Source organism: Gekko japonicus, unplaced genomic scaffold (assembly GCF_001447785.1).
Source record: "Gekko japonicus isolate JY-2015 unplaced genomic scaffold, Gekko_japonicus_V1.1 scaffold283, whole genome shotgun sequence".
In the NCBI taxonomy this organism is placed as follows: domain Eukaryota; kingdom Metazoa; phylum Chordata; class Lepidosauria; order Squamata; family Gekkonidae; genus Gekko; species Gekko japonicus.
In genome coordinates this window covers 615,370-639,752 of record NW_015166429.1, presented here as the reverse complement: position 1 = coordinate 639,752, position 24,383 = coordinate 615,370, and the positions used below count along the sequence as shown (strand labels likewise).

Sequence of the window (24,383 nt, the reverse complement as noted above, 5' to 3'; positions counted from 1 at the left end):
TGGGTTCCCTCCCCCTTTTCACTGTATTCATGCCCTCATGAGCCAGTATTTCTCAGTAAGAAAGCAATGTGAACTATTTTAGAGGAGGAAAACCAACAAGACAGTGAAGTGGATTAGGCTGAAAGTGTGTGTCCGGACCAAGTTCATCCAGCACATTTCCTTTGTAGGAAGTTGTAGTTATTTCTCTGGGGAAGAAGTTTTGTAAACAAACACATAGCCCTCAGTCTGTGTCAGGATGCCTTCTCATGTTCTTGACCAGCACATGAAACAACTTATGTACAAAAGCTTGCAGTGCCCAGCCATTTCATGTTTTCCCCTGGGTCCTAGGCTCAGAACACTGAACATGAGATTTCTGGAATGAATGTCAGTAAATCAAAAGTAGATTTGCAGCTTACAGATACACACCTAAATACCATAATTACGACTGCTACAGCACAGACATTTTGATGCAATAATTCAGAGCAAGAGGTGTCAGACATCAGAGACGGTTAAATAGACAAAATATTGCAAGAGTGTTAGTGTTTTAAGCATATTTTATTTAAAGTTTAAAAAATCCTTAATTGTGTTTGTCTGTGTCCTTTATAAAGTTTATATGGACCAGCTCAACAAGGTCTCTTTTATGTCAAGTCCAGCCCTCACAACAAATGAGTTTGACACCCCTGGCTAAATCTATTCACAAATAATATACCCTAATGAAGTTGTCTACAGTTCAGCTGTATGGGTTGTATAAGAATTATTTTTTTAAAATGCCTACTAGTTCTGAGATTCAAACAGATGCTTTTAAGGGAAACTGATCTGTTCAAAAATGCTGCATTATGTGTCCTCTGCAAATATGGATTTCATTTGCTAGTCGCTTCATGAGTCACTGTTGAAGGTTTGGGGTGTTTGGGGGTTTTTTAAGTATTTTAAAGCAGTTATTGTTCAGAAGACAGAAATAATGTTTTTCTTTTTCTTCTTTGGGGTGAAAGAAGGATAGCAGGATGCTTGAGTGGTTTGCTAAATGGAGACTCATTTTTGGTGCATATTGGTTTCTTAGTTGGACATGAATCAAGTGTGTGTTCTTGTAATTGCTTCTCAGAATGGCGTCCAGGTTCTACTGCACAGATACTCTCAGACTTGGACTTAACATCCCAAAGAGATGGCAGATGGAAACGTATCAATACCCTGATGCACTATAATGTAAGGAATCAGTTTGGAACGTTTGTTAATATCCTTTGATTGTTTTTCAGTAACACCCACCATTCTTTAAAAGCTTTTTGGATTGAGCAGTATATGTTCCTTTGGGTCATTTGGGGCCGGAGTACGCCGGAGCACCATTCTGGCAACCCAGGAGCAGGCAGAAATGGTGGTGGCGGCAAGCCCAGCTCCCCACCCCCAAGCTCCTTTTCTCTGGAGTCGCACTGCAGCAGCGGTGCAATCTTTCCATTGTATTCTATGGCCCCATGGAAAACAATGGAAAGACACTCCAGAGAGAAGGGGTTTAAAGTTTAAACCCCTTCTCTCTGGAGTCGCGCCGCAGCAGCGGCATGATCTTTCCATTATATTCTGTGGCCCCATAGAATATAATGGAAAGATACTCCAGAGAGGAGAAGAGAAGAAGAGAAGAGATTGGATTTATACCTCACCCTTCACTACCCAAAGGTGTCTCAGAGCGGCTTACAAACTCCTTTTCCCTTCCCCTCCCCACAACAGACACCCTGTGAGGTAGGTGAGGCTGAGAGAGCTCTGACAGAAACTGCTCTTTTTTCAAGAACAGAGATCCAGTTTGGTGTAGTGGTTAAGTGTGCGGACTCTAATCTGGGAGAACCGGGTTTGCTTCCCCACTCCTCCACTTGCACCTGGCTGGATGACCTTGCGCAAGCCATATTTCTGATAAGAGCTGTTATTGAAAAAGGCCCGTTGTAGAGTTAGGAAAGCAAGCTACAGCTTCTGTGGAAACCAAGGAATATTCTTTGCTCAAGATAAAAGTCAGCTTTGTACACAGCAAGTGCACTAGTCTCACTGTTGGCTATGCCTGAGACAAGTCATGCTTCCAGGAACTTTTTAAAACTTGAAGAATGCAAGGCATCTTCTCTAGATTTAGTGAGCAAGAGATGCCTTTATACTTACAGGAATTCTGAAGGCTTGAATATTGAGTTGGCTGATGGGGGGAAATGCCAATAGTCAGCAGTGCTGATTAGAAGATCTGACAGATGAATCCATCCCTCTTCACTTTAAAGGGGGGTACAGCTCCATGTGCACAAAAGAGATCATATTTGGAGCACCCAGTCCACTGAAACGGGGGGGGGGGTCATTTTCATGTCCAGGAGCTCCCGGAGTATGTCTGAATGAACAGTTTAGTAAACCAAAGAGAAGGGAGGATCTTTATACTGCATATGCTGCTTCTGCCAGAAAAGGAAGTGTCATAGAAGTAAGAGATGTCTTTCTGCTACTCCAAGCAAGCTCTCCTTTGTGCTTTCTTGAAGGTACGGGATGGGGCTACTCTCATCCTATCTAAAATGGGTATTTCCCAACAGCCAGAGGATCACCAGCAAGACATGCCAGAGGAAAGTAAGTACTACATATGGTTCCTGTTTAAGGTAACAAAAATAAAGGGCAACCAGATTGTTGTGCTATTGTGCAAAAGGTACTATGGACATTATGGGCAAGAGCCAACAAAGCTGAAAAGCATAAATGGTGCCTGAATACACTTAAGATTGGGCCTGACTTGCTCCTAGTGACTATGACTGGTCTCTTCTGATGCAACTTGGTGGGCTTCTCTACTCCTGAAGGCCTTTAATGCACAATTGGGAAAAGATTGCCATTCACAGCACTAGAACCTAGAAGTACCAGTAAGGGAAAAGAAGGAGAATAAATTGTGCCAGTTCTCTCCACCGGAATATTAGTAGCTTTCCTAGTTCATTTAGGGATTTATTCCCAAGGGCAAAGCTTGTCTTCCTGAAGACTATCTCACTGACAGTTCCACTGGGTTCAGGAACCTACACGCTCAAGGCTGAACTGAATTCTCCTCCCTGGGCCTTTTTACTCTGAATCTATAGGTAGGCAGTAATGTAGGATGCCTGAAGCATTGCGCAGGCACTGCGAAGGCCACCTATAATGGCAGCGAAGGGGGTAGGAATACCAGTGCTCCTGGAGCGGGGAAAGTATAGCGGTGGGAACAGGCAGGAAGTCAAGAGAAAGAGGTGGAGAAACAGAGAAGCTCAACCTCCTTCCAGCCTGCGTCCCATTCCGAGAATGACAGGCAGAGGGGCACGGCATAAGAACCCCGCTCCGACATTGGTGCTGTGCAATGCCAGGTCCATTAATAATAAGACCTCAACCCTTCGGGATTTTTTGCTCAAACAGGGAGCGGACTTGGCATGCGTGACCAAGACTTGGGTGTGAGATGGGGAGACGGTAGCACTCTCCCAGCTGGGGGGCGGCGTGGCTCTATTTATCCGGGAGGCTTACTCCTTCAGGGCGCTCCCACCATTGAAGCTTGAAGGTATTGAGTGCTTGGGCCTTGTGTGGGAAGCTGGGGAGAGTTTGGCTATTTGGCTGGTGCACCAACCAATAGCCTGCCATCTCTGGTCGAGGCGGTGTTGGGCTGGGCATTGGAGTACCCTAGGCTGATAGTCTTGGGTGACTTCAATTTCCATGCCGATGATGCAGCCTCTGTACCGGTGATGGACCTGGTGTCGTCCATGGCGGCACTAGGACTCACCCAATTTAGAACGGCCCCTACACATTGGGCCGGGCATACACTCGACCTGATCTTTGCAGCGGGGGTTACAGTGGACCGGATCACTGCTTTGGCAGTGCCATGGTCAGACCACCTTGCCCTGAAGGCCTGGGTGAATGTGTCACCCCAACCCTGTTTGGCAGGCGAGCGTATTTTGGCTCGCCCACAGAGCCAAATGGACCCTCAGCGGCTTCAGATGGCTCTGCGGGATCCTATGCCCCCTGGCGGCACATTGGATGAGCTTGTCAAGGACTGGCATAGTCGGCTCTCGGCAGCCATCAACGAGATTGCTTCCCGACATCTTCTGTGCCCTCGCTGTAAGCGGGCTCCTTGGTTTACCGAGGAGCTTCGGCTGATGAAACGAGAGTTTAGATGGCTAGAGAGACGGTGACGGCGTGCCCGCGACCAAGCAACAAGAGCATCTTACAGGACATTTATGAGATCCTATGAGATGGCAATCAAACCCGCGAAGAGACAATTCTACACAGCTACGGTTGCGTCTGCTAGCTCACGCCTGGCACAATTATTTAGAACTATTTGGTCATTAACAGAGCTGCCTCAGGGCAGACCAAATGCTAGAGAATTGGATATTGGCTGTGAGGCTTTTGCCAGCTATTTTGCAGATAAAGTCTTGCTGCTCCGCCGCGATCTTCCTGCCACAGTTGAGACAGTGAGTGAACTTGATGCTCCATGCACGTCTTCTGGTTCCATTCTGGATTATTTCAGTCAGTTCAGTCTTGAGGAAGTTGACAGACTGCTCTCAACAGTATGCCCAACCACATGCAGCCTTGATCCGTGCCCTTCATGGCTCATAAAAGCTGGCCGTGAGGGGCCACGAGGTGCCCTTAGGGATATTATCAACAAGTCCTTTGCTGAGGGAATGTTCCCAGGGGCACTCAAGGATGCGATGGTCTGCCCTCTCTTGAAAAAACCATCTCTGGACCCTGACGAATTGGCCAACTATCGACCGGTTGCCAATTTGTCCTATTTGGGCAAAGTACTTGAGAGAGCGGTGACAATTCAGTTGCAGAGCTTTATGGATGACACTTCCATGCTACACCCGTTCCAGTCTGGCTTCCAACCAGGTCATGGGATAGAGATGGCTCTGGTCGCACTCACGGATGACCTCCGGAGGCATCTGGATCGAGGCGGTACGGCGGTGCTGTTGTTATTAGATCTGTCGGTGGCATTTGACACTGTCGACCATCAGCTACTGACCCACTGCCTCGCCGACACTGGGATTCAGGGGCTTGCCTTGCAATGGCTTGTTTCATTTATCCAAGGTCGGGGACAGAGGGTGGCGTTAGGGGAACAGATGTCCCAGAGGTAACCGCTGGTCTGCGGGGGTTTTCAGGGGGCGGTACTGTCCCCAATGTTATTTAACATCTACATGTGCCCCCTCGCCCAGATTGCCCGGAGGCATAGGCTAGGGTGCCATCAATATGCAGATGATGCCCAGCTATATCTGTTGTCGGGCGGTCAGTCCGACTCTACCCCAGATGACCTGGAGTGGGCACTTTGTGATGTGGTGGGCTGGCTTAGGCTAAGCCGACTGAAATTGAATCCAATGGAGGTCCTGTGCCTGAGTCAGAGCGGATCGGGGGTAGGGATCCCACTCCCGACCTTTGGTGGGGCGCCATTGGTGCCAGCGCCGAGGGATAGGAGTTTGGGAGTGCTCCTGGATGCCTCCTTAACAATGGAGGCCCAGGTAGCAGCCACTGCCAAGGCAGCCTTTTACTATCTGTGGCTGATTAGGCAGTTGGTTCCCCTCCTTGAATGCAGTGACATGGAAACAGTGATCCAGGCTATGGTTGTCATTTCGGGGGGGAGCGCAGGGGAACGAAGTTCCCCCGGGTGAGGTGCAGGGGGGCGGGGCACATGATGAAGCCCCGCCCCCTGCTTCCGCCCGCCTCGCTTCCAGCCCTCATTCAGCCAGGAGGAGGCAGGAGAAGAGGGAGGGTAAGTTGCTTCCTCCCCGCCTCTCCCCACCCCTGCCTGCCTGGGGCCAGGGAGGGCCTTGGCGGGGCTTCCTCACACTCCCGCTGGCCTTGCAGGTCCACCGCCGGGCCCCTGATGTCAGGGGGTGTGGCATATGCTAATGAGTTATGCTAATGAGTTCCCCTAGCTCTTTTTCTACGAAATGACCCCTGGGTCTCGCCATACAAGACCACATCCAGCCTGTCCTGAAGGCACTGCACTGGCTGCCAATAGCTTACCGGATTTGCTTCAAGGTGCTGTTTTTGACCTTTAAAGCCCTATATGGTCAGGGCCCTGCCTATTTGAGGGACCGCCTTTCCCCATATGTGCCCCAGAGAACACTGAGATCAGGAACACAGAATCGCCTGACCTTTCCCGGCCCGAAAGATGTCAAGTTGGCCGCTACTAGAGCCAGGGCCTTCTCGGTGGCGGCTCCACGCTGGTGGAATGAGCTCCCGGATAACATCAGGGCCCTGCAGGACCTTTTACAATTCCGCAGGGCCTGCAAAACGGAGCTCTTCCACCAGGCTTTTGATTAGGAGCTGCCACTGGTGAGGGGGCCACTGGAGACAGCGCCACAGAAATCGGTGCCGTCGCAACACGTCTTGGACCACATAAAACAGCAGTTGGTTATTGCCTTCGTTTGTATAGTGTATGCCACCAGCTTCATTGCCATTATTACTAGTACTACTTAGTGGTTATATAGTCCTAATTTATTAATGTATTTTAATGTATTTATTGTCTTAGTGTTTTAAATGTTGTTGGCCGCCTTGAGCCAGTCCTGTGGCTAGGCGGGATACAAATCAAAATCATAAATAAATAAATAAATAAAATAGGGTGGCTTGCCCTGCCACCAGCCCTTTGACTACCTGACTTCATGCCATCGACCTCACTTTAGGCAGGACTGGCTGGCAGCAGCTGCTACTGCTTCTTATTTCCTCTTGGTTTCTGTTGCAGTCATGGAGATGTCCAGGTAGCCCCTACCTGTTGCTCTGCTCCAGAGCTGACCACCATCCATTTCTCAGGCACTAGTGTGTCCAGGCTTGGCTTCCAATATGGCCACACTGCATTCCACATTCCAACTGGCATTGAGTTTTTTGCAGCTAAAGCAATTGTCAGCCTGTAGGCTCATATTACTTGAGTGGTTTCATTTTGGGCTGTTCACGGGGGTGGGGGTAGAATCAACATTGCCAAAAGGATCATTACCTAAATAGCCATACTTTTAAAATGATTCTTGATAGTTTATTTAAACTTTCATTTTATTCCAGCCATACCCATACTTAACAGAGTTATTGTGAGGAAGGGAGAATCATCTTTGGAGGAAGAGCAGGCTAAAAATAAGAGAGACGGTGTGAGACTGTGTTTCTTAAAAGATAAAAACAGCTCCAGCCTTGTGAACTACTACAGCTGTCAGAAATGTGCATGCTGTGCTATTCCCCTGCTTTTTTCTTCTCAGCCTTCATATAGATGATGAGGGTTTTTGAAGTTCTGTTACTCTAGTTTCTAGGGGTGGGGGTAGGGTACATTAGGGTGTTTTTTAACAAATCAATATCCCTTTATAAGAACCTTGTTTTTCTAACCTTAGATTTCATTTATTAAGATGCTGCCATTTCTAATAAATGCAGTACTTTTAACCTGCACAGAGAACTGTTGACAAAGCATTCTTTTTCATGGAATTGGATACCCCCATGATTAAATGAAGTTTTCGACAATGTTCTTCTGACACAACAGGAACTTAAAACAGGCACTTAGAACTGTTTTGCCTCTGATGGCCTCTTGTGCTGAGCATCTCATTGAGACTCAGGTTGTTGCAATCATTGGTTTATCCTCTTCAGCTATGCCAAGCCTGGCATAGAATTAATATGGCAAGACAGTATAAATCCTTGACCACAGACATCACTGAAAACCAACAAAACTACTTTTAGTATCAGAACTAACAAAAGCAATCTAGTGTACCTTCAAGGTGGTGCTTTCTGCAGTATTCCAGCCACCCAGTGGCCTTTCCATCCCCCAAAAGAAAATGGTTCGGGGGAATTCTGGAACAGTAATGTTTCATCCTTGGCTATTTTTTTCCATTAGTATTTAGGTCTTTTAGAATAATCCAATGTCAGCTTGTTTATTTGGAAAGCTATAAAATGTTAGAGAGCCAGGGCAGAGCTACAGCCTACGCTGACAATGATTTGTGGGATTCTGTGTTGCATAAAAAGAAGAGAAATGTTCCCCTCCAAGGGGGCGGGGGATGTTGATGTGAGGCCTGAATACAGAATCCACCCCGCCGTGTTTTACACACACACACACACACACACACACACACACACACACACACATGGTGTCTTGAAAGACTTTTTGTTTGCTTTGGCTGTGTTGTGTTTTGTTCAAATCATTTTATATTAATCTAGGCAGTTTAAGAAATTGGTTTCCGTTAATAATTTACATCTTATTCCAGAAAAACAAAAAAGAAAAGGAACAATGTGCAAATGGCTCAGCTTTCCAAAGGGATGTTGGTTGATTATAGGGTCTAAGTGCAGTAATATTTCACACTTTGCCTTTGTTTGTTGGAGTGAATGGAAGTTGTAGAAGAGTTTTGCTCCTGTACCATTCCCCTTCATTTCAATGGGACTTTCTGAGAGAGAATTAATTTGATTGTTCCCATTGTTTGTATCCCAGCTAAGAAGTTATTCACAGAATTTCTCATTCACGCAAAGTTATCTGTCTCTTTGTTTGATTACAATGCTGATGATAGATAGTATTTGACGTACTCCAAAGTGCTTTGCATATATTCCTTATTTATGATTTTATTTACAGAAATGCGTATGCACTTTTGCATAGTTTGTTGCATGAAATCAATAAAAATAGCTCTATAAAGCAAATCTGGCAACCCCCCAAAACTTGGCACAAATAGTAAAATGATGGTGCTGAGCCCACTAGTCAAAAGCACTGCAGTATAATCTGGTTTTACAAACCCTGCAAAATGACCATAGGAAGGAGATGCTGCACTCCTTGTTGGGCACTCCATACGAGCAGATCAGGATGTGCCACTAAGAAGGCTTGTGTCCTCACTGTTGCTGGTAGATGGATAGATGGCGCTATTTATATTCCATTTGGCATGTGTGTTGGCATAAGCAGGGCCGGCCCGAGGTTGTCCTGCACTCTAGGCGAGCGCAGATGCCAACCTCCCGGCGGGGCCTGGAGACACACTCTGGGCGTCCTTTTCCCGTGGCGGACGGTGTGTGTGTGGGGGGGTCTGGGTCTGCGCATCCCTGGCGCACCCCTCCTCCTCCTGTCGCAGCTGGCCTCTCCTGCCCGGCTGCGGCGCGGAAGGGGGGAGGGAGGGAGGGACCCCTTCTCCAGCCCAGCCTCTGCCTTTCTTGGGGGGGGGTGTAGGGGGGGGAGCTGCTCGGACCCGATTCGGGTGGCCCCACTTGCCAAAGGTCAGCGAGCCCTGCTGCCCGCTTGGTTGGCCAGCTGGCCTCTCTCTCCCCGTTGGACTGCAGTCCTCGACCGGGCCCCGTCGAACTCCGTGGGGAACTGGAGGCGGCGGCTGGCATCCCATTTCCTGGGCAAACTTTGCTCGGAGGAGGAGGCTTCACTGGCGAAGGGCCACTGGTCTGGGCTGCAGGTTCGTCGAGGACCTCCGGTGGGAGGCGGCCCGGGTTCGCCGGGGCTCTGCCGCCCTTCTCTCTCCGCTGGTCGTGGCTGCTGGCAGGCAGCCTCCAAGATCAGGCTCGGCAGAGAGGAGCGGTGCGGAGAAGCCCGCGGCTCCCGCCGAGCAGCCCGGCTGGGCTCTTGGGGCTCCGGAGGGAGGAGGGCGCTCTTCTCCGACGGCGCTCTTCTCCGACGGCGGCCCTGCCGGGCACGTTGACATGGCAGTCAGTGTCCCCAGGAGCACTGCCGGCAGACTGACCGGGGCGAAGGTGATCCGGGAGCAGAACCGCCCCGGCTCTCGAGGCCATGCCGCCTTGCCCACGTGGAAGGCCGCTGCGGCGGAGCCAAGGCGTGGGCGGTCCTGCGAGCGTGCAGCTCCGCAGGGCCCCGGAAGCACGTCGGAGCTGAGCTCGCATCCGCAGGCATCCACGCGGGGGGGGAACAGGAGGCTCAGGCGCCACCCCTCCGCCTCTCCCCCCCTCCGAGGGTCTCAGTCGTGCGAACTCGGGGGCGCCAGTGGGAACGTCTTTCTCGGCCTCTCCTGCCCCTCCCACTCGCCCGACAGCCAGCCAGGAGAGGCCGAGAAAGAAGGCAGCGGGGGGAGGAGGCGGAGGAAAGCGCAGCGCGGCTGGGCCGGAGAAGGGGCCCCGCCTGCCTACCCGCAAGCGGCCCCTCCCCCCACCCCCCAGGAGAGGCCGAGAAAGAAGGCGGGCGGGAGGAGGAAAGCGCCGCGCCCTGCCCACGCTGCCGCCGCACGTCCTCCTGCAGCCAGGCGGCAGAGTTTCTCCCAGCCCCGCTCCTCCCAGCTGCTGGCCAGGCGTCGGTGGCCGCCCCTGCCTCTCCTCCTGCGCCCCAACGGCCGGCTCGCGCTCTAGGCGAAGGCCTAGTTCGCCTAGCGGGCGAGCCAGCCCTGGGCATAAGATGCTTCTTTCGATATGTGAGTCTGAGATTTCGAAAGGATCTGTGGGTAAGAACATCACTGTGAACTTGACCTGGAAGTAGATTGGCAGCCAGCATAGGTGCCACTGAGTACCATACAATAAATAGGTAGCTGCATTCTGAATCAATCGATGCCTCGAATAGCTATCGTCATGTAGAGTCCAAAGTGGAAGTTATAGAAACATAAATCAATGTGGTTATATCATTTGAGTCTTGAAAGGGGAAGAGTCTGTGATCAGATGTCAGTGAAAAAAGGCATTTTTGACAACAGCACCTGTCTCCTCTGGAACCCTTTTTAAAGATGGGAGTGACATTAGCTACCTCCCAGTCCTTAGGAATGGAAGCAGATTCTAACGATAGATTACATATTTTTGTCAGGAGATCCACAAGCTCACATCTGAGTTCTTTCAGAACTCTGGGATGTATGCCATCTGGGCCTGGTGATTATCGGTCATAGGACTTCCTCTCTCATCACCTCAAACTGACAGGTCTTTCAACACCTGTCCCGAAATCAGCAGTTCTGGAGTGGGCAAGCACTTCTCATCTTCCACAGTGAAGACAGAGGCAAAAAATGCATTCAGCTTCTCAGCCATTTCCCTATCATCCCTCAGTAATCCTTTCGCCCCTTGGTCATCCAAGGGCCCCACTGCCTCCCTGGCTGGTTTCCTGCTTCTAATGTATTTGAAGAAAGTTTTATTGTTGATCTTTATGTTCTTTGCAATAAAGTCCTCATATTCCCTTTTTGCCTGCCTGATCACAGACTTGAATTTTATTTTCCACAGCCTGTGTTCCCTTTTATTAGCCTCACTGAGACTAGCTTGCCACTGCTTAAAGGAATCCTTCTTACCTTTTACAGCTTCCATTACTTTGTTTGTTAACCATGCAGGCCTTTTTCTATACCTATTTGTGCCTTTCCTAACCTGCGGTAAATATTTTTCTGAGCTTCTAGGATTGTAATTTTAAATAGTCTCCAAGCTTCCCCAGTGGTTTTGACCCTTTCTACTTTTCCTTTCAGTTTCCTCTTCACATGTCCCGTCATTTATACATTCATAGTTGTGGTGTAGACATTGTTTTAACAGTCACTCACACATTCCCACACTATTTCCACCCCTCTTTGCTCATATATAGCATTGTATCTGCACAAAGATATTAATGTTAACCATAGTTAGCCTTAATGGGGATTTTCAGCTTCAGACTCTGATTTAAAGCTAGCCATTGATCTCAGTGAGAGATGGAATGGCAGGGAGGTCTCATTATAGCTCAGCCTTCTATTTTATCTTGTGTGTAACTTTCCCTCTTGCAGAGATGCTCTTTATATCCTGTTTGAATAATATGAAACTACACTAGGTTGGATCCAGGCAGTTTTTCTAATAGTGTAAAATTGAGGAGTCATCCCATTTGACTAAGAAAGGCTGTGCTGGAGCTCATGGGACTGCACGGACAAAAGCTATTTGGAACAGAGGCCTTTAACATTGAGGGGAATTAGCAAGATTAAGTGAAAAAGCTGGCTGGATCCTACCCATTGTAGAGTTTATGGAAGTATACCAATGAATAAAGTTCCACATTTATACATGAGTTGGAAAATACTCATGCTCTGACTGAAAGAAAAATAAAATGATGGAAGCAACAGAATGGGATTCATTCAAAACTCAGTCTTGCTCATGGAAAATGAAATATATTTGTGGTCAAAGTGGGGCAACATGTAGTCTGTGAGTTGCTTCTTGAAGGGCATGAATACTGTGAACATTTAAAATAATTAGGTCGCATTTTTTAATTTTAAAAAATATTTTTAGCTCTATCATTTGCTGAAATGCATTTGAAAATGTGACAGCAATCCTACTGTACAGGGTTTTTTAAAAAATACCAGCATGTTGGTCCTAATTGAAGGAGGGACTCTGCAGACACATGGACAATGGAGCTCTGAGCAAGCAGGAATTTACTCATGTCATCCAGTGTCTTAAGACTGGATTCAAATCAAAATCCCACTGTGAGAATACTGTCATCACTGCAGTGCATAGAAAACCAATTTGGTGCAGTAGTTTCAGATGCTGGCTTTTATTCAACCAATGTTCCTAAACCTCTTAAGGGACATAAGTTTTCTTAAGAGGAGGTGGTGATTTCTGCAGATTCCTTTCTCCCACTTCAAGCCAATGAGTCCCCTCCCCATTTTATTCCTGGGGGTCAGCACAGCCCAGCGGGAATTGGTGGAAATTGCCATTCCCTAAACTTAATCATTTTTTTGAAACTGATTGAATACAGGTCAGGGCCTTTAGGGGAAGGCCCAGAAGCAGAGTATTTGCTTGGCATGCAGAAGGATCCCAATTAAGTCCACAGCAGATCCAGCTAAAATATATCTGCTACTAGGAAAAACCTGTCTCTGCCTGAGATTCTGCAGAGCTGCTGCTATTAAGAATATACAAGACTGAGCTTGAAGGATTAGGAGTCAGAGTTGATAGAAGGTAGCCTCACATTGTCATATGGTACCTGCTTTGTTGGGAGGTACTTACTGTTTAAAAATGATAGGATTTTTTTAAAGTTTAGCTCATTATTTCACTTTGGAAAATAGAACAAGAACATTATAGAAATGAGTGCGGCATATTCAGGGACCTCAGTTTGTTTATGATACGCAATTAAAATTAATTACAGGCAAGTAAATATGCATATTAGTTGCAGCCCTCTGGCACGTTATCTGAGACATGGCTATCAGTGCTACATCAGTGCATTTAATTTTATTCATACAGTTGCTTTAAAATTTGTCGCTTTTGCTGTTTTGAGGGCATGCCTTATTGGAAGAGGAAAATAAGATCTGGCATCTAGTTCGGCCAGTAGATGAAGTTGATGAGGGGAAATCGAAAAGAGGGAGCATGAAGGAGAAGGAGAGAACCAAAGCTATTACAGAAATATACCTGACAAGACTTCTCTCTGTGAAGGTAAGATTGAAACATCAAGTTAATTGGCATCATCCCCAGGGAAGGCTGTTAATTTCCTGTGTTAGGTATAAATGAACAGAGTAATAAGTTACCGTGTGGAATCTTACTTTGGGTCTGAGGTTTAAAATAGCAGTAATGGCTTTATCTTTGGCTTCTGAGTCTGCATTTCGCATTCCCAGAAATGTGACAAAAATGTGATAATATGGCAAAAATAACTCTCGAGAGAAGATGGAGAAAACTTACTCCCAGCTAATGGTTCGAAGTGCATAACAATTGAAATAAGACCAGTTCTGAGGCACTTAAAGGCTAGCTGTTTTATTATGACCTTTCCTAGAATGTAGGTGTCATAATATTCCTGTTAGTCTCTTAGGAAGGGTTCCTTAATGTGGCACCAATAGACATCATGATGCCTGCTAGGACTTCCCTTGGCACCTGCCAAACTTTTCAGGAAGTGAGTTGGGCCCATTGTATGGCAGGGCTTGTTGTTGGCTGCCTTCTTTCTAATGAAAGGGTTTTCCACTGGAGGATCTGGAAGACTGGTAAGCACCTGGGTTTTGCAAACTCATTGTGTGGCTTCATTCCCCCTTCAGGATTTCCTTCTTCCTATTTTGTTTGGCTCTGCCTCATACAGCAGCTATTTTGGGGTGACACTCACCACCCTCTCTTAGAATTCCAAAGATGTTCGCACTGTTATTCCCCTTCAATCCATGTTTTGTCAGCTCTGCTGTAAGAGTCTCTACTTCTCCTCCTGGCATTAAATTATCTATTGTCTTTTGACCCAAGAAGAGTGTGAATCCACATCAATCAAGTGCCAGGTCCCCAGTTAATACACTCTCCACAACACTATTGGTAGTGATGCTTTATTAGAGATATGCTTACATCAGGAACTTGAATTTTGTCAGGACTGAAGAAAGCATGCAAAAACTTCAGGTTATAGGTAAAACCCAAGTACACCCCCACCCCATGCATTTGTCAGCAGTCAGCCCCTAGTGTTACTATGGCAACCCTGAGATATATGGTGCCTTATCTAAGCTAGCACGGCAGAAATGTCTCCAAGGCCAAATCCCATGAGAACAGGCGGAGGGATACAATTTAGGAAATGGTTATGCCTACTACTGGCATCCACTCTAACAACACATACACTCCCCTCAGGAATTCCCTTCCCCCAATACATGGCAAGGAAAGCAGTGAAGCAAAACGAAGTGAAGCGAAACTGAAACCTTGATACCATGTGGAGGTGCCTGGCTACCTTAGTTGACACACTGGTGTATGATCACAGCTACTCTGTGCTTCCCTTTAAGATTAACTTTGCCTACCTGTATATCAACTCACAGTGCTACTAAAAATACCTTGCCTGTGAACAGCCTCTCAGAAGAGGTGGGGGGTGGGCAGTGCTACCTTCTTGGTTTTCAGGTAAAGCAAAAGTATTACGGCAGCAACCTTTTGGGGCAGTCTGAGCCCAGGCAGAAGGGAATTATTTTTTCTGAATATAAATAAGGGTGCTTTAGACTGGCTATTTTAGTAGTTTTTAATGTTTTAAACATTTGAATGTATGCAATTTTTAATGTCCTTAGCATTTATGATTGTTTATTGCCTTCAGTCCTAAGCTTTCAAGAGAAAGGCAGGAATATAAATATTCTAATTAAAAAAGATTTTAGTGAGAGTCTACAGTTGTCCCGAATTTGCTTTTTACAGAGCTGAGGATATCAGATTGGAATTATTACTGGTTGCTTCTCGGCCTTTTAGCTAAGATCAAGTGTTGTACTGGTTGCTCTGTGAAGCTTGGGGGCTAGTGAGACCATGACATTGGTCACCCATGCACAACTTCTCAGTGGTATCTGTGGAACATGTGACATTGCAGATGGGACCTGCTAGAGTGAGGCCGGGACTTCTGTGGCAACCCTGGCTCCTTGCAGGCAATATTCCTCTAACCCTAACCCAATTATTCTAAAATTACCTCCTCCTACAATACTCCCCCCCACACTTGATCAATAGCCACTAGAAGCCCAGAAGCTGCATTATAATTTAATAAATCATATAGAATGCAAACAAGGCAAAAGCCCAAAAGGTTCATGGAAGTATTAACAGAATGCATTCAGGAAACTAGGGTTGCCAAGTCGTACCTCGTCCTGAAGCGGGGGACTCCCGGGCACGCACGCACTGCATCCACGTCACCAGGAAGTGATGCGACCACGCCGGGCACACTGGGGGCGGGGCCACGACCATCCAAGGGAAAACCATAGAGCATGCCTGGCGTGATCGCATCACTTCCTGGTGACGTGCACGTCAGGGTGGAGTTCCGCCCCCCGGGGGGACTTGGCAAGCCTACAGGAAACATAATTATAAATGCATTAATTCACTATCCATTCCCTCTTTTGCTTATCTGACAGATTCAAAGTAGTCTCTGTTCCTGGAGCTACAGTGCTAAAATTCCCACTTTTTAAAAACAGGGCAGTATTATTTTTTCCCTGAGCTCCCTGGATTGTTTCTTATGGCCTATTCTTTTCATGGTGTTCATAAGAGCATTTACTACACATTTATAGATGAAAAATGCTTCACTTCAAGCCATTGTGATTCTGTGGTCATTTGGGACAAGAGCCCTGAACAGATGCCTATAAATCAGTTCAGAAAGTGTTCTTGTAAATTTGAAGGAATATTTTGGGGGAATGCTACACTTGCAGTATAGCCTGAATTTTTAATTTTTTTTAATTTTAATTCTCCTTCAGGGTACACTTCAACAGTTTGTAGATAACTTTTTTCACAGTGTTCTTGACTCAAACCATGTTGTGCCACCAGCTGTGAAATACTTCTTTGATTTCCTTGATGAGCAAGCAGAAAAGCATGAAATCAAAGATGAGGATACAATCCACATCTGGAAAACAAATAGGTAAGTGGTTGGGATTCTTGAGGAGAAGAGATGCAGACAATTAAAAAATAGCAGCAACCTAATGGTTGCATAGTATACACCTCAGCATTAAAAAATGATAGCGCTTGCATAAATAAACTAACTGCCATTCACTGAATCTTCAGAGTTCAGGACCCATATAGCAATAGAATTGCCTATCTTTTAAATGTTTTAAATGTTTTTGGTGTAAAGTACAGAAGCATGTGCTTGCATACTTATTCCTTTAGTAATTTAAGAGTATCATAAATGTGTTAGAGGTTTTAAATGAGCAGTTAAATATATATTGCTTCCAAGGGTTTCATCATCTGTATTCAGCTTCATTCCTTATTAAGGGCTTGGTGTCTTTCCTTGTTTCCTTCCCAGCTTGCCACTTAGGTTTTGGGTGAACATATTGAAAAACCCTCATTTCATCTTTGATGTTCATGTTCATGAAGTAGTGGATGCTTCCTTGTCAGTCATCGCACAGACTTTCATGGATGCTTGCACAAGAACAGAGCACAAATTAAGCAGGGTAAGTGTTTTATATCCTGCTCTGCATCTGCTTGTGCCAAAAAGGACATTAAAGTACATTATGATGGACAATGCTGTAATCATAGAAGATGGTGTGTAGATCAGTTAATTTTGCCTGTTCTTATTAGGATGCTTAAACTGTTTTGTGGGGTCAAGTGGAGTCCACTGCTTACTTTCCAGTGACACTTACAAAACAGCTATTGTCTAATGCTTTTAGAACACATCTAATTGCAGTTTAATATGTCTTCTTCTATTGTGAAGCATTGTTATCACTATTCATTATATTAATGAAGGCAAGGAGAAATTGTCTGAGACTTCAAGTTCCAAGACAAATTTAGGAATGCTTATTAAAAGTGACATCAGTGTATATTAGCAAGCAGAGAACAGTCCTGTGAGGAAGGCCAGCAATGAGGAGAGGTGGAGTTTGGGAGAGGGAAATGGAGGTACCATAAGTACCTGTATGAATGCCAGAAGCAAAGGGACAGTTTTTACATTCACCTAGCCAAGGATCCTTTTTGGGTGCTGGTCACACAAATGCCAACAAAGGTAATGTGTGATATAGGTTCTTCATGCATAGGCTTACAATTGGTGTGAATTTCCTTGATGTCTTTATAGTACGTTTTCTACCAGGATGGGAAGACAAGAGACAGTGGTTCATTCCTGCACAACAGGCATAGATGGTATACATGGTTTCTTCCATCTAGGTCTCTAAATGCTTATGGTATTTGGCTCTTGGTGTGGAGCAACGTATGTCTTCTCTACATTTAGGGAAGGGGCTCAGTGGTAGAGCTCCTGCTTTGCGTGTAGAACAGGGGAGGTCAAACTCGCTTAATGTAAGAGCCACATAGAATAAATATCAGATGTTTGAGAGCCGCAAGACATGAACAAATATTGCACACATGATTTTATTGGAAAATATGCAAATTTGCTTTTTATTAACATTAAATGAGACTGCCAAAAATAAGAACAAGAGGTAAAAACAGATATTGATAATGATATTTATTTGTCCAATTATATTTATTTGTTTGCTAATGACATTTATTTGTCTAAGAGAGAGAGAGAGAGAGGTGGAAAGAAAGAATGAAAGAGGTGGAAAGAAAGAGAAAAAAACAATGAAAGCAAATAGATGGGGGAGGGAGGGAGAGGTAGGAGGAAAGCAGCTTTAACTTTAAATGTGTCCTTCAAGCCCTCCATGTGCCCAAGCCAGCTGGCTTGGCTTGGAGTAGGAATTTAAAGAGACAAATGCCTTCTCCAAGCTGGCCATCAGGGTGGGGGCTTTGAGAATGCATTTAAAGCTAAAGTTGCTTACTTTCTCTGCCCCCCCCCATCTCAAGCCTACCCAGGGAGGGGAACACTGGCTGGGAAAGGGAAGACCGGTTGGGGAGGCATGCCTTCCCTTCCCTTCCCCAGCTGCCCTGTCAGGAGCCACACAATATGTGTGAAAGAGCCAAATGTGGATCCCAAGCCACAGTTTGGCCACCCTTGGTGTAGAAGATCTCAGGTTCAGTTCCTGGTTTCTCCATGGATAAAATAGGAAGTGATGTGAAAGACTGCCACATGATACCTTAGAAAGCTATAATCAGAGCAAACAATCGACTGATGCAGCATAAGGGCAACTTGTGAATGGATATTCTGCTAACCCATATCTTGTCCAATCTACCATTCCTGGGTAAAGTGGTAGAGAGGGCAGTGGCAACACAACTTCAGGCTTTCGTGGAGGAAGCTAAAGTCCTGAAAGTCTGGCTTTTGCCCACCCATGGGATGGAGACAATCCTGGTCACCCTGGTGGATAATCTCCAGAGACCTGGACCGAGGCGGATCGGCACTGCTGATTCTTCTTGACCTATCAACAGTGTTCGGGGACAGAGGGTGGCACTTGGGGGGGAGTTATCCCAGCGGCATCCATTCTTTCTCCCATGTTGTTCAATATCTATATGCGCCCCCTCACCCAGATTATTTGGAGATATGGGCTGGGTTGTCACCAGTACACAGATGACACCCAGCTCTGTCTACTGATGGACAGCCACCTGGACACGGCCCCAGGACATCTGGATGAGGTGTTACAGGCTGTGGCTGGATGGTTATTACAGAGCCGACTGAAATTAAATCCATCTAAGATGGAGGTCCTGTACCTGAATCGTGGGTGATTGGGTCAGGGGATTAGGCTCCCAACCTTCAATGGAGCTCCATTGGGGCGTACATCAGGGGTGAAGAGTCTGGGGGTGTTCCTGGATGCCTCCCTCTCCATGGATACCCAGGTCACTGCCACTGCCAGATCTGCCTTTTTCTATCTGAGGCGGATCAGGCAGTCAGCCCCATGTTTCACTCCCTGAGACCTAGCTACAGTGACCCATGCAATGGTCACTTCCAAACTGGATTATTGTAACTCTCTCTGCATGGGGCTGCCCTTGACTCTGCTCCGGAAGTTGCAGCTAGTGCAGAATGTGGCAGCACAGGTGTTGACGGTGACACCTGTGTGGGCTCATATCCACCCAGTGCAGCATGAACTGCACTGGCTGCCTGTTGAATTCCAGATCCGTTTCAAGGTGCTGGTGCTTACCTTTAAAGCCCTATACAGCCAGGGGCCAGCATACCTACGAGACCGCCTCTCCCCATATGAGCCCCAGGGGGCACGGAGGTCCACAAATCAACATCTCTTGGTGGTCCCTGGCCCCAGGGACATCTGATTAGCCTCGGCCAGGACCAGGGCCTTCTCAGCCCTGGCCCCTGCCTGGTGGAACGAGCTCCCCTATGAAATTAGGGCCCTGTGGGATTTATTGCAGTTCTTCCACTGGATATTTGGTTGAGGTAGCAGACGTCCCTTCCCTCCCCAGCCTTTGGCCAATCACCCATCAGTGGCCTGGATTTGACTGGACATCTGATTAGACATCAGATTTAAACTAACATCTGCTTTTACACGGTATTTTATGATATTATTCTATGCAAATTATTATTTTAATGTTATTTTAATTGTATTATTTAATTGTTGTACACTGCCCTGAGCCTGTCCAGGGAGGGCGGTATATAAATAAAATAAAATAAATAAATAAATCTTCAAACTTTTAGTTACAACCTAGCATATTTCTTGCCTTAAAAAGACAACATTTTCTGTCTCCCATTTTTAGGATTCTCCAAGTAATAAATTGCTCTATGCAAAAGAAATCTCTACATATAAGAAGATGGTGGAAGAGTAAGTAGAAAAAGAACCATTTTTGGACTGTTTCCCTGATGATGATGAAGGCCCAGTTCTTGTCCTGAACAGTTAGGAGAATGGTTGTACACTAGAAATAGTCACTACGATAAAGTGATAGGACAGATTCCTCCTAGATTTTATCAAATGTGTATAAAGCAGTAAACATTTAAGCTGTTGTCTCCCAAATATATTCTGCCATTTTAATTATTGGGGGGAAACATTCTTGATTTTTTTGAAACAGACCCTGTGGGAAACTGGGTTTGTTTCTCTGGAATGTGTGAAACAGCCTGTCAGCTGGAGTTTTCCTTTCCAGTCTGTAAACATTTCAGTTCAAAGTTCAGTACTTTGAAACATGCATAAACACTTTTATACTGTTCATGGGGGATTTGTTACCTTTGGAGCTGCTGGCTTTGATCCATTGCAGCATTTCCATGGGTGGTTTTATGCCAGCAGAGTGTTTCCCACTCCTGCTGCAGCACTCCTGCAGTGTCATTCCTGAGGCTCCCCTGTCCCCAAGAGCAGCATTTCAGTGGGCATTTTGGGATGCACTAGAGGTTGAGAGAGAAAGTCACACTCCACAGGCAGCAACCCTTCTACTAGGGCAAAATGCTGTACTGGATCCAAGTTGTAATGGCTAGTCCTCAGGATCTAGATGCATGTTTAAAAGTGTTCCCATGCAATGGGAACTCTGCATCACTGCTGATATTGTAATGTGTGGACAGACACTACATAGTTCTTCACTGAATGTTTTTCACTTATTAAAATGGTACCCTGACTTCTGGATATGGGGAACAGTTTTAAATATAGCCAGTCTGCAAACCAGACCAATGGAGTTCATTCACACTGGTTGATCATGGGGTAAATGATACCTAGACTTGTTTTCTTCCGTAAGCTCTTGGTGGTTTCTTCTGTGCTATAAAATGTACAAGAATAAGAATATACCTAGTCATGTAAATGGACATGACATTTTATAGGAATGAAAAACTCATCCAATCTTTTCTAATACATTGTACAGAGAGTTTGATTACTTGGTGCTAAGTGGCAACGGATGTTGGCCTTAGCAGCAGTGCACAGCTCTGTTGAAATGAATTGGTATTTTGTTGGATGCAATACTGATGGAGTGTGCCATTCTGTGCTTAACTAAAGAAGAAACAAAAACTGGCATTTAGCGCTCTAAGGCATTTCTGATAGGGAAGCCTGTGGTCTGTCACAGTAGGGGCAATCAAATTGTCTTATTGAGAAATGTAAAAAAAGAAATCTCTGCAAAAACAGAATTGCATAAAAAGGAGTGTTATGTCACTTCAGCTAAACCGGTCCTTTGGTTTGTTTGTAGCTACTACAAAGGTATTCGCCAAATGGTACAAGTAAGCGACCAGGATATGAATACACATTTAGCAGAGATTTCTAGGGTAAGTATCACATTGAAATTATTTCCCAGGAACCAGGAGCAAAATTGGCGTCTGATTCTGTGGCTCATTCTTTCTGATGCATAGCTGTTTTTTGTGCTGAAGTCCAGTGAAGGTGTCTGAACATCTCTGGAGTCCTTTGGATTAATTGTTAATACAAGTACATTGCTTGTGAATTATTGATTTTAAAGGATATGCAAAACATCTCGTTAAGGTTGGTTGATCATACTAATTTTAACATTTTCAGGGTGTGTCTGTGTTTTCATGTATGACAAGCAGGCTTTTGAAGCCTCTAAACATCTATTTTCACATTTTGTTTCCATGGGTTTCAGATTCCTAATAATTTATATCATTGTGATGGCACACATGAAAAAAAATTGTATTCTTACAGTGTAAACATAAGAACATAAGAGACGCCAATGTTGGATCAGGCCAAAGGCCCATCCAGTCCAACACTCTGTGTCACACAGTGGCCAGAAATACCAGTGCCATCAGGAGGTCCACCAGTGGGGCCAGGACATTAGAAGCCCTCCCACTGTTGACCCCCCCCCAAGCAACAGAGGCACTGTTTTTAATGGTCATAAAATGAGGCACTACTTTGAAAAACAACTTTATTTAGTAACTTGCATATGCCACATTCTTAAGATTAATGTTTAAAAACTTAATTCAGAGATATGGATGTACTTATTGTGAAGTTGGTGTTTTCTGGAAATGGATGTAACTCAGATGGAACTAATTTGAACCAAAGGAGTTTTCACTGTTTGTTGTATGTGCCCATAGGGCCTGTAGACATGTCTTGAGCCAAATCTGTGATCAGACAAACACCACTTATCACCTTATACATACATTTTCATTCACTGCGTTCTCTGTGATGAGGAAAGCAGTGTAGTAGCTGTAACAGATCCGGTAAGACACTTTGACATGGGAATGCTGAAAAAAGTCGGTTTTATTTCCTCTCCAATCCAGACACCTATTAAAAGATTTAAGAACCAAAGCTGGAATATGGAAAAAGGATTTGCATCATATCTGGTGCTTCTATATGTGTTTCATTAAAGGTCTTAGACAGCCAAGAACTGCGTCCTGACAGATTCCTTTTCTCTCTGTTTAATTTTAATAGGCGCACACAGACTCATTAAATACACTTGTGGCTTTACACCAGCTATACCAGTATACGAACAAATACTATGATGAGGTAAGTTTCCACTGCCAAGCTTTCTCTATTGTGCTATAAAGGAATCACCAGCACGCAGAATGTTTTAGACACCAGAAATAGCCTTCAAGTCTATGAATTAACTGATGCTTGGGATGTACAGTTCAAGAAAAATTGAGCCATTTACTTTGGTATTTTTCAAGCATGCTCAGAAGAAACCATAATGGTAATAACCATAACAAACATGGCAGCTTTCATGGGTGCATGTTCATTTGGGGAATAAAGATGGAGAATATTCATATTGGAGAGATGAATGGAGCCATAGGTGGTTACAGACCACAAGCTCTTTGTTCCATGCGCTGGATTAAATTCAGCCTTGAGGAAGCTGCATTCATCGGGTTTTATCAAAAGTTTGCTAACAGCCACAGAAGTGTAAAGTAATCTTTAATCTTTAAAGTAATAATGTAAATTGATAAAGTCAACAATTGGTTTAGCCAAATGTGAGCCTCTAGATAGCACCATATAATTTATTATTTGTTTACTTACTATATTTATACTATATTAAAGTAGATTGCACAGTGTAAAACAATACAATCAAATAGCATGAGACATCCAACAAACAGTGCATTAGTACAAGGATTACAAAAAAATGGAATTACAATAAAAACAGTACAGTAAGAACAAGATAATACATACAATAAAGAGTGGAATAGACTATAGCCCTGTTGTTATATTCTTCTTTCTTGAATGGAAGTTATGAAAATCTCTACAACAAATTTTCTATCTTGCTACTATTTCTGCTACACTTTTTAGATTTATTGTATTTGCTTCAAATTTTTTATGATGCTCATCCTTAAATAGTTAAGGATACTTACAGATATATCCAGCTGTGTTTGGCAGCAACTTCAGCATTGGGTTTGCAGAGTAAAGTTGCCAAGTTCAAGCTGGGGCCTAGAGATAGTCTGGAATTGTAACACATCTCCAGTCTATGGTTCCCTGGAGCAAAAGGTGTACTCGATGGCATTCTACCCCACTGAGGTCTCTCCCCAGGATCCACCCCCAGATCTCCAGGAATTTCTCAACCTGGAGTTGGCAACCCTATTTCAGAGGCACATTTAGCTTTGCCTCCACAGTGTGTGTGTGATAATTGCTTTTTCAGAAGACAGCTTTGGCTGCTGTTCTAAAGATGCTTAGGAATTAGATTCTTTGAAATCCAAGGGGGGGTTGCCTCTAAGTAAATGTGTATAGGATCAGGAAGTACCGGTAATTCTGCAAACCAAAACTCTGGAGTCAAATATCCAGTCTCATACTTTATTGGCACACCTTGCCCTGAATCCCACTTGTTTATTTTCTTCCAGATCATAAATGCACTTGAAGAGGACCCAGCTGCACAGAAGATGCAGCTTGCTTTTCGATTACAACAGATAGCGGCTGCATTAGAGAATAAAGTGACTGACCTTTGATTTGAAAGCTGCAATAAAGAAGTCTGATCTGAAGATGTGTAAATTAATTCTTCCTGATATGGAAAATAGTGTTCTATTTTTTAATGTGTAATTACAACTTTAAATGGGGGGAAATCATTTTTTATAGCAAAGCTGTAATGTAAAGAGTTTTTACTGTAAATTATGCTTCTAATTAAAATCTTGTGTTGTGTGTGAATGAATTTCCATTTGGAAATGAGGGGAAGTCCTTAGAGGGTGGGGGGTGGTAAAGTTATAGCTCATTTAATCAACTAGTACAATCTTGAAGCATCAGCATTCTTAGAATTCATTATTCTAGTAAATTCCATACTTATAGTATTCTTTATACTTTAAGCAATATTTGTACTAGAAAAGTGCTAGCATATTGGAAAAATAAATGCAATAGCCCCCTTTTGATTTCAAGAATTGGAAATTAATTTTTAAAAATCTTTTTGAATTCCCATTGTCTGTATTCTGCTCATAATGAGTAGGATAAAAGACACATTTGCTATGACTTTTTTGTTAAGACATTCTGCTGGATTTTAGT

At 44.8% G+C, this 24,383-nt stretch overlaps 1 protein-coding gene across 1 annotated transcript in view; it reads left to right on the top strand.

Moving 5' to 3' along the window:
- The window catches only part of PLXNB2 (plexin B2), a 147,918-nt gene extending 123,972 nt beyond the window's left edge, over positions 1-23,946 (top strand). Inside the window, exons 21-29 of the mRNA XM_015411815.1 lie at positions 1,079-1,179; positions 2,466-2,550; positions 13,058-13,212; positions 15,939-16,099; positions 16,481-16,628; positions 19,753-19,817; positions 21,154-21,229; positions 22,344-22,418; positions 23,735-23,946. Coding sequence (XP_015267301.1) covers positions 1,079-1,179; positions 2,466-2,550; positions 13,058-13,212; positions 15,939-16,099; positions 16,481-16,628; positions 19,753-19,817; positions 21,154-21,229; positions 22,344-22,418; positions 23,735-23,839 — 971 coding nt within the window. The 3' untranslated portion in view covers positions 23,840-23,946. The remainder of the gene's footprint in view (positions 1-1,078; positions 1,180-2,465; positions 2,551-13,057; positions 13,213-15,938; positions 16,100-16,480; positions 16,629-19,752; positions 19,818-21,153; positions 21,230-22,343; positions 22,419-23,734) is intronic.
- Positions 23,947-24,383: the final 437 nt, after the last annotated feature.